At 58.0% G+C, this 9,770-nt stretch overlaps 2 protein-coding genes across 4 annotated transcripts in view; both read left to right on the top strand.

The window, feature by feature from the left end:
• Positions 1 to 4,342, top strand: part of PPP1R13L (protein phosphatase 1, regulatory subunit 13 like) — a 15,852-nt gene extending 11,510 nt beyond the window's left edge. The window contains exons 10-13 of the mRNA XM_012733488.1: positions 42 to 175; positions 259 to 425; positions 1,703 to 1,902; positions 2,605 to 4,342. Coding sequence (XP_012588942.1) covers positions 42 to 175; positions 259 to 425; positions 1,703 to 1,902; positions 2,605 to 2,643 — 540 coding nt within the window. The 3' untranslated portion in view covers positions 2,644 to 4,342. The remainder of the gene's footprint in view (positions 1 to 41; positions 176 to 258; positions 426 to 1,702; positions 1,903 to 2,604) is intronic.
• Positions 4,343 to 9,655: 5,313 nt separating this feature from the next.
• Positions 9,656 to 9,770, top strand: part of ERCC2 (excision repair cross-complementation group 2) — a 10,208-nt gene continuing 10,093 nt past the window's right edge. For all 3 annotated transcript variants that reach the window (XR_001146163.1, XM_004694195.2, XM_012733787.1), the window contains exon 1: positions 9,656 to 9,675. Coding sequence is in view for 2 of the 3 variants with exons in the window: in XM_004694195.2 (XP_004694252.1) it covers positions 9,671 to 9,675 (5 nt within the window). In the remaining variant the exon portion in view is untranslated. The remainder of the gene's footprint in view (positions 9,676 to 9,770) is intronic.

Genomic DNA, 9,770 nt, shown 5'->3' with positions numbered 1-9,770 from the left:
TGCGGCCTGGGACTGAGCCCCTGGACCCCCTACCGGCCCAGATGAACGACCCGAGCCAGCCCAACGAGGAGGGCATCACCGCCCTGCACAACGCCATCTGTGGTGCCAACTACCCCATCGTGGACTTCCTCATCGCGGCAGGCGCCAACGTCAACTCCCCCGACAGCCATGGCTGGTGAGTGCCCGGCGCGCGGGTGGGCACCGGGCGGAGGCGCGCCCTGCGGGCGAGCCCGTCACTCATCTCGTGTCCGCCCCTAGGACCCCGCTGCACTGTGCAGCGTCGTGCAACGACACAGCCATCTGCACCGCCCTGGTGCAGCACGGCGCGGCCATCTTCGCCACCACCATCAGTGACGGTGCCACCGCCATCGAGAAGTGCGACCCCTACCGCGAGGGTTACAATGACTGCGCCACCTACCTGGCAGGTGCGAGCGGGCAGGGCTGCCTCTGGGGGGTCGTGGAGACTGGATCACCCCAGTTGAGAGTGGGGAGGCTGCAGACTGCTACTCTCCGTGGAGAGGAGGTGAGGGCTGTAGCAGCCGCGTGGCAGGATCGCAGGGAAGGGGCACCAGCGCCTGGGTCTCCTACCTGGCAGGTGCCAGCAGGTGTGGGGAGCACCCCATGCCACCTCGGAGGGAGGGGCAACATGGGCAGGGTGCCTGCAGGCTGGACACCTGTGAGGGGAAAGTGGCTTCAGGCCCGTGTGGTCAGTTGGACTGTCCAACTGTCTCCTCTACCTGCATGAGGCTGGCCAGGTGGGCTGTGCTGGGGCGGGGTGGGGGGACAGGTAGCGAGAGAGGCCACTGGGGGTGGCTAGAGGCTGTCCTGCTCCTGGAGGCTGTACCCTGCATCGCCAGGCGGCGGCCTCAGGCCCCACCAGGAGAGGGAGAAACAGGTGGGCTGGCGGGGGGCGGAGCGTGGCAGGGCCCGCCCACAGCTGGGGAGCGAGAGCTGCAGAGCCCGCCTTGGGGTCCCGGTAGTGGTGGTGGTGGGGAACGATGTGCTTGGAGTTCAGAGGGGCTTCACTCCAGCCCGCGGTGCCACGAAGGTGGGTAGGTGAGAGCCCCCGGCCTGGAACACCTGCCTCACAGGTGAGCAGCCTGGAGTCCCGGGGGGAGGGCCGGCGCTGCGGGGAGGGGGTTGGGCGGGGAAGCCTCGCACAGGCAGGCCCACCTGCCGCCTCTGCGCTGGCTCCTGCAAGGGTGGAGTTCAGACAGCGCCCCTCTCCCGCAGAGAAGAGGCTAGAACAGGGGGACTGAGCCGAGAGAGAGGTGGGAGCCAGGTGGACTGTTGCTTTGGACAGGGGGCTGAATCCTCGTGGAAATTGTACTCTTGAAGGTGGGGAGGCAGAGGCGTGAGCCCTGGGGAAGCCGTGGCCTCCTCTCCGGCAACTGTACCACCTGGGATGCTCCACGGGGCCGGGGGAGGAGGCCGCAGGCTGGACCTCCCGAGGGGTTGGTGCTCTATAAACGAACCTCTCAGGGGAGGCTCCGACGCTGTGCCCCGTGCGTGACGCTGGCACGTCACCGTGAGAACGGGGGCAGTGATGTAACGTCGGTCAGCCCCGGTCAGCCCCGCGGGCCCCAGGACTCGCTGTCGGAGATGACCATCCCGGGCGGGCCACCGCAGGAGGGGTCCAGCCAAATCCCGGCACCCTGCCCCGCCCCGGCCGGCGGTCACGCGCGCGCCTGGCTCGTTGCAGACGTGGAGCAGAGCATGGGCCTGATGCACGGCGGGGTGGTGTACGCGCTCTGGGACTACAGCGCCGAGTTCGGCGACGAGCTGTCCTTCCGCGAGGGCGAGTCGGTGACCGTGCTGCGGCGGGACGGGCCGGAGGAGACCGACTGGTGGTGGGCCACGCTGCACGGCCAGGAGGGCTACGTGCCCCGAAACTACTTCGGGGTGAGCCAGAGGGTGCATGCCTCCCCTGGGGGGAAAGGAACCAACCCTAAAGAATAAAGGCGGGGTGGAGAAGAGGCCGTTATATGGGGGGTTGGACCAAAAGCCTCCGATGGGGAGGTGAGGTAAGGGGGTACCTTGTGGGTGCTCATCACAGCTGCTTTACCACTATGTGATTGGCTCAGAGGCCCAGATGACATTGGTGGGGGGCTGTCAAGGGGGAGTCAAGTTCAGACTGGAGGGCAAGGGAGGATCCCATTTGGTGAGTGAGGGGGGTGGGCTCATGAATCAGCGCAGGCTGGTGGGGAGCAGCTTCTGTTACACCATTGGGCAGGAGGAAGGTTCTTTAATAAAATGGTGGTAGATTGAGGGAGGCTCTGCTGGGGTAGGGGAGACCAGGAGGACTCACTTTTGTTCCTGGGAGAGGATTGTCTTAGTCTGGGGACAGTCGAGGTGCGAGGGAGAGGAGGCATACTGGTAGGACAGGCACTGGAATATTCCAGTTGGTCCACCCAGCCCCACCTGGTGCTTGGAGGTGATGGGACTTGGGGGTTCTGGGTGTTTTGGGAGAGACTGAGAATCCATTGGGCAGGGATGGGAGAGTGGAGACATGTGGTAGAGGGATTAGGTGTCTCCATGAAATTGGGGGGGGGTGGAGTGAGAGGATGGGCGCCCCCAGTATCTGAAGCTCCTGCCTTCCCTCAGCTCTTCCCCAGGGTGAAGCCTCAGAGGAGTAAGGTCTAGCTGGAGAGAGGCGCCTCTCCACGGGAGACAGGAGGAGCAGCCCTGCCTGTGCCCAGGTGTTCCAGAGACGGCTGCATCCCCTGCACCCCAAGCCCTGCAGGGGCGGGGTCCTGGCCACCAGCTCTCTGCTCCCCTGGAAACCAGGGTAGAAAGAGAACCCCCAGCCTTAAGTTTAGAAATCTGCCTTAGCTGTGGGGAGGTCCTCAGAGTCAGGAGACACCCCCATTTGCCAAATAAGATCCTGTCCAAAGTGCCTCCTACTGGGAACCCTCTCCAGACCCCGCCCCACAACGCAGGTCACCCTCCATCCCGGCGGAGCATCAGATGGGTCACCTCCACTGGATTTCTCTGGAGGTCTCCTCTGCCCCCATCTCTTCCAGCAGCCTGGACACGGAGCTGAGGGTTTCCTGAGGGTCCCTGCCCCCCTCTCCAATTACGCACCTTCACACAGGGCTAATTTTATAACAAGATGATTTTTCTTTATAAATAAAGGTAGTTTGCACAGGATTTGGCGTCCTTCTCCTTGGATTCTGTCCCCACTTAATAAGGTGTCCCTGTGGCTACTGGTTTTGGCAAAACACTAGTAAGGGCCCTGCTAATCCCAGCTGCTCTTCCACTCTCCCGATTGGCCTCCTCGGGTGATGCTGCTTTTTAAGCACCTTGATCTTTTGTTCACATTTTGGAGTCTTTGTTTATTTGTTTAAGTGTCTTAAAATGCACTCTGATAATCTTGTTATCTGAGGTGGGGCGCAGGGGTGTAGCCCCCAGGTGGGGGACAGGGAGGCTTGAGCTTGCTCCCTCAGGACTTTCTGGAAGCCCGGCAGCCTCTCAGGACCCTGAGGTGTGACTTTCCTTCGCTTCCGCCCAGCCTCTTTGTCGTCAGCCCCGGCAGATCTTGACAAAGCACCCTTCTGCCTCTGTCCTTTGACAAATCATAAAGAACAGCAGCATCTTGGCCGAGGTGCCCAGTACAGTAGCCACCCACATCTCGTGACTATCGACTTTTACATTTAAATAAAAATCAAGAGTTCATTTCTTCAGTCACAATGGCTCCGTTTCAAGAGTGGTGGAGTCAGAGGCTGGTCTGTCACCCCGAAAGTCCTGTGGGCCGGAGCTGACACCCATCAGCATCTTCCAGAAGCTCCACCATGCCTCTGCCCAGCCTTCTGCCTCCGTAAAGGGCAACTACAGCTCTGACTGTGACCACTTTTGATCCGTTTTCATGAATATACTTGATTTTCTTTTGTTTTCAATTTTTTATTGTTGTGTGATTTAATGAGTATACTTTAAAAACCATAATGGTATTTTATCTTGATCATGGGAAAAAAACAATCTCAGTGCCTCCTCCCTTCCCCCCACCCTGTCTGCTTTCAGAGACCTCCTCTTTTAATTGCTTCTGGCATTTTCTTCCAGGTTTTCTTTGTAAATTTATTTTTAGTTGTGGTAGTACCATGTTTCTAAAGAATATGTTGACATTGCTAGTCCTCAACTGGTCTGTTTTAGGCACGCGCTATGCTTTCCTGGAACAGTGGGTGTGGGGCCCAGTCCCCAACCGGGGAAGTCACATAATTTTATAGTCATCAATCATTTTTACAGTGGAGGAGGCGACAAGTGGCTACGGTCTTGGATGGTGCAGATGCGTGACTATGTGAATGTTTTTTACAATGTGATGTACCGATATTGTCTCACATGCAAACTAACATTTTTTAGAATGAATAATTACCTTTGTCATTGGCTATGCACTTACATTTAATATTTTTCAAATGTTCCCTTGGTCTTCTGTTCACCTGACAGTGTGCACCAATGTTTTGGTTCTTTTGTGTGTGGAAGAACTGGGGTGCATACCAGAGGTGTGGGGGCTGAGAGGATTCATCAGAGTTTCAGTGGGGAGCAGGACAGGCAGATCTATTGAAACACACTGGTGAGGGGAGCAGCGGGGACACAGGAGAGTCTGCTTCGCCCTGTGGGTCACTCCCTGGCCGGGGATGGAATCAGGCCACAGTGGTGAAGTGCTAAGTCTCAGCCCCTAGGCCACCAGGGAGGCCCCCAGTGTTTTTTTCTTGTACTGGTATCTGGACTTGCTACTCTCTAGGCCGATGCCTGGGGCTCCTCAGGCTGGATATTATTTCCTGGCTCAATGCCTGTTCCCTTGTTGGAGGCTTCCTCTTGCACCCTCTTGCACCATCTTGTACTCTCCATTGTCCCCTTTAAAGGGTGAAGAGGAGGTAAATACTTTTGAGTCCTGGCACAGCTAAATATATCTCCATAGTACCCCCCCACACACACACACACGCACACTTCATTATAATTTGACTGGGCTGAGAATATAAGTCTCACTTGGGAGTCAAGTCTCTTTGCTTTGTAAGTTGGGGTGCAAGTTGGATAAGAAGGAAGAGCAAAAAACCTATCGTAGCAGACGGTGACTGTGAAGATGGGAAAAGTGAAAGAGGAACATGGGCCTTTGGGCCAGGCTGGGAGGCTACGTGACGTCCCACCGCTATGACAACTGGCCAAGGCTCAGTGGCTTAAACATATTACAGTGTCACGTGGCTTAACAGCACCGACACCTGCTGCGCCATCGTCGTTAGCGACTTCACGGTCGTCCAGTGTAACGACAGACAGGTGCCAGAGCCACGTCTGTGGGCTGTTGCCACGCCACCCTCTTTGTGTTCTGTCACTGAAACGTCTTCAAATACCACGTTGCTGTGTTCTACAGTTCGGGCGGCCTGAAGGCCACAGTGAGTTTCACCGGGCTGAAGTCACCGTGTCTCTGTAAGCCTGGGCTATGTGCCCTCTGGAGGCTCCACGGAAAATCTGTTTCTTTGCCTCTCCAGCTCTGGGACCACATTCCTTGCATTCCTGGCTCAAAATCCCTTCCTGCACAGTCAAGGCCTCCGCCTGGGTGATGCTTCCTGGACGCTTCCTGGAACAGTGCCTGTTTCTGTCCTTCTGCCCACTGCACCTGCTTATCTCAAGATTTTAACTTCACCACACTGTTGCCATAAGAAGGGAACGTCCCAGCTGGCAGCAGCAGGGCCTGGAGATCTCTGGGGGCCACTGTTCAGCCTGCACAGGGAGTCCTGCAGTTTAAGTAAGGTGGCGAGGGAAGGGCTCTCAGGAAGGGACCTCGGCGGACAGAGCAAGGGCGTGAAGGGAGGAAGCCATCTGGAAGAAGAAACTTCCAGACAGCAGAGACTAAAGAGGAGGCTGGAGCTGGTTGTATAAGTGACCCCCAATCATCTCTGCTGCCTGGCGTCCACCCTGGCATAACCCCTTGCTTGAGGATGGGCTAGATTGGGGGGGGGGTGAGTTCTCAAACATGGAAGACAGCAAAGCAAGGGACTGACCCGACGTCAGGCTATACAGGACAGTGACTGCCATGGTTGAATCTTGTTCTGGTTCTTCTTGCTTCCTGGCCAGGAGGAAGCCAGTTAGCCTCAGAGATGCCCACCTGGTGGGCCTGAAGCTGGCTCCCCCGCCTGCAGTCAGACAGGAAATGAGTCCCGCCAGGCAGCACCTGGAGAGCGTCGCCGGGGGTCGTGAATCATTTGCCAGATGAGCTGGCAGATGATGTTGAAATGACTTCAGCTGCTGCGTTGGAGATAATCCATGTTGTTGTTCTTCATGCTTCCAGGTCACTTGTTACACAGGTTGCCTGACTAGTTCGGGCTGGTGTCTGGAGGAAGGACCGGGAGTGGCTGGGAGGAAGAGCTGGGGGAGAAGAGTGGGAAAGGACTCCAGGCAGGAACAGCAGCCCGCATGGCACAGGGCCCGGCACAGGATAGGGGGGTACTCAGTGTCAGTCTATTGGTTTCGAGGGGTCCTCCTCTCCTGCCCCCCTACTTTAATAGAGTGACCAAGACTGGGGCGGAGGAGTGGGGGGGGGTGTATCTGACCCAGCCTGTGGAGGCCCTGGGGGCTTCCTGGAGGAAGAATGTGTCTGAAGTCGGCAGGTGAGGAGCAGGAGTGAGGCAGGACAGGTGGGAGAGGACGCTGTGGGCACACGGTGCCGTGGCGGCAGGTGGAAAGCAGGGGCCTGGGGAGGGTGCGTGCTCCGGGACAGGCCGTCCGGCATCGGCTCCCATCTGGTGTCATGTGTTTGCTCTTCTAGTCTCTTCTGGGGGGTTGGCAAAGCGCAGCTGTGCTCCCTAGCTTTTCCCACCAGGCGCCTTAGTTAAGGCTCAGGGCTGGGCCAGCAAACTCCTTGTCTGGCGCAGCGCCCCCACCTGACGGCCATTATCAGTTCAGCTACTTCTCTGGGACCTGTTTTCAGAAATGTGGGGCTAATTTTAAGGACCTGGCTGTCTAACTCTGGAAGAAGATTCTCATTTGTATGACTCGGAATGGCGCCTGTTGATGGAGGGGCTGTTGGGGCCTTGGCAGGGAAGCAAGCGACATGCTACTTATTTATTTTAAAGATTTGTTACTTATTTATGTATGCACTTATGAGCTGGGGTACAGGCCAGAGGTGGGGGGTGAAAGGGTTCACCAGAGACCAAGTGGGGAGCAGAACAGGCAAATTGACGAAGTACACTGCTGAGGGGAGCAGCGGGGAGACCAGAGAAGTCTGCTGTGCCGTGCGGGGTGTGGGTCAGCTCCTGGGCGGGGATCGAACTCACACTGAGATGGCTGTGGCCAGCTTTACAGTGCTGGGCTTTAACCCGCTGTGCCACCAGGGAGGGCCTGTCCTAGCTTTTGAAGTTTCTGGGGGCGGTAGTCCGGCTTCCTCCAGATATGGCCAGTGAAAGCACCAGGGCGGCAGCGCCTGCAGGCCGAGCAATGGTTGCCTCTCTGGCCCTGCTGTTCCAGGGGCTTGTGTGAGCTCTGGGGCACAAGTGGCGATGGCTGTGGTAGGAGTTGGGGGTTCCTGCCTGCACCCCCAGAGCATGCTGCCTATTGGCAGCCTTTCTCCAAGCACCCAAGCACCAGCCCAGCTTGAGACCTGGCGCCTCTGGGCAGCACAGGAAGCCCAGTAGCTCGTGTGCCCCCTCGGGCTCTCGCACCAGGCTCCAGAAGCTGGCTACAGGCAGTGCAGGCAGAGCAAGGGGTTCGGGCTCGGGCTGCAGAGACAGGGCAGCCGTGGTTCCACCACTGGGAGATCCAGGGCGTGCGGCCACATGGGACAGAGGCGCCCGCTGAGTCGGAGCAAGCTCCGCCATCTTAGGAACAGCTACTCTGGCAGCCCCAGGTTCAGGGCGGGCCCGAGGCCACTGGGCCAGCTGCAGGCAGTAGAGAGGCCCGCGGAGCCTGGGCCAGAGTGGCAGGCTCCTAGCCGAGCTCCCCTGCAGCGCTGCTACAGCCTTCTCCCCCCACTTACATTGTCACACTGGCCCACTGAAGGCCTCTGGGTGCAGAGAGCCTGCAGCCCCCCTGAGGCCCACTCTGGCTGTGGCTCTTCAGAGCCCACCAGCCCATAAGCCTGCCCTGAGCTCAGGGCAGGTGGGGTCTGTGCAGGTGCTTTTTATATTTGGCACCTGGACCGCAGAATGGACTGATCAAAATGAAAGAGTCGTGTTTTGTGAGCGCGTTAGTTAATGGTCAGGTGGAAAATCAAGAATGAGCTGATTGTCCTAAATGGTCCAATCAGTTGCTCAATTGAAAATGGTGCAGTCAGGCAGGCGTGTGCGGGAACCCTGAAAGAGGACGTAAGGGGGGGCCGGCGCCCCTTAAGCACACTGTTCCTGGCCTCTGGAGAAGGGCAGCAGCTGACTGCTGGAAAAAAGAAGAGAAGGCAAAAGGCTTTGCAGAGGCTTTCCCGAGACTGGGCGGCCACACTTGCCCCCAGCGGAACTCTGACAACACCTGAACGGAGCAGGGGCGGCTGGGCCTGGTGTCCAAGACTGGTCGGCTGTTGGCGTCAACCAGCAACCCAACAACTCACAAGGCGGCTAACACTCGGTATCTCCGACACCGCCTCCTGGTGACTGGCACTGCTGGCCGGTCCTGCCCAGCACTCCGTGTCCAGGTCACCTCTGAGAGCTGCTCGCTGCCGCGGGTGGCGCGGCTCTGCCTCCCGGTGCGAGTGTGCGCACTTGCGGAGTCTCCTGGGCGGGTGACGGCACAGCGCCATCTTGGGTGAGTGGCCTTTTGTTTTGGACTCCTGGCCTGTGGACACTAGCTGTGGGGAGATAGCCAGCCGCTTGTGGCCTTAGAAACTTTGTTTTCCCTTTGTTAAGTAAAGCCCATCGTGAGTCCCTGCTCCCGAGGGACGGTGCAATTTTATGTGTGGGTGAGAGAGAACCCACACACAGTGACTGTCCTCTATAGGTCACTGTCGCTGTCACGGACTAGCACTGTTTCACTTTGTCCTTGGTGTGCAAGGAGAAAAAAGCAAAACGTTAAAAATATTAATCTAAGTTTGCTAAACTTAGAGGGGAAGGGATTGTCTCTCCAAGGTAGGGACGGCTGTAAACCTCACTGCTGTATCAGGTCGACCTAAAAGGGTAGAGCAAAATGAGCTGTCCACCCAACAATACCAGGACCCCCACTTGAGAACCGAGGAAGCGGGGGCTTAGGGAAAAACTTGCCCAAGGCTTAACCGCTAGGTGTTTTTCCCCTACAGGTGGGAGGAGCTATCCTGAAGAAGTTTGGCACACAGTAGGCATGTTCTAACTAATGCGTACTTGCTGCTAAGCCATTCCTAATTAGTAGGTCCCTGCAACCCCCCTAAAAACGGTTCCCAGTTTCCCTGTCATTTATTTCTTCCTAAACTTTTCGCTATTCCGATAATCCGGGGCTGAAAGACCGAGTCCTAATGAATGGCTCGATGCTCTCTGGCCTCTTCCGTGATTCGTTCCTCGTACTCGGCGATCCTCAGCGACGCCTTCCCTGGGAGCCCGCCCCCGCATCGCGGTGCGCACGCGCGTCATCCTTACTGGCACCGCCCCAGTGGAATGACGGGCGAGATCAGCCAATGGCGTCGTGACGGAGGAGGGGCCCCCTAAACCTCGGAGCCGCTGCACGGACCCCGCCTCACTGAATATTTATGAGGGAGGCGGGCGGACTTCCGCACGCCGCGGCCGGCGCCATGAAGTGAGGAGGGGGTTCGGGGTAGCGGCTGACCCGCGGCTCGGGGGTCTGGGAGTGGGCGGGCCGATGGGTGTGCCTGGGACCCGGGCCGGCCGGGG

This window comes from Condylura cristata, unplaced genomic scaffold, assembly GCF_000260355.1.
Source record: "Condylura cristata isolate star-nosed mole 26May11 unplaced genomic scaffold, ConCri1.0 scaffold00041, whole genome shotgun sequence".
Taxonomy (NCBI): Eukaryota; Metazoa; Chordata; class Mammalia; order Eulipotyphla; family Talpidae; genus Condylura; species Condylura cristata.
The sequence above is the reverse complement of the archived record's forward strand: the minus strand, read 5'-3'. Positions and strand labels throughout refer to the sequence as shown.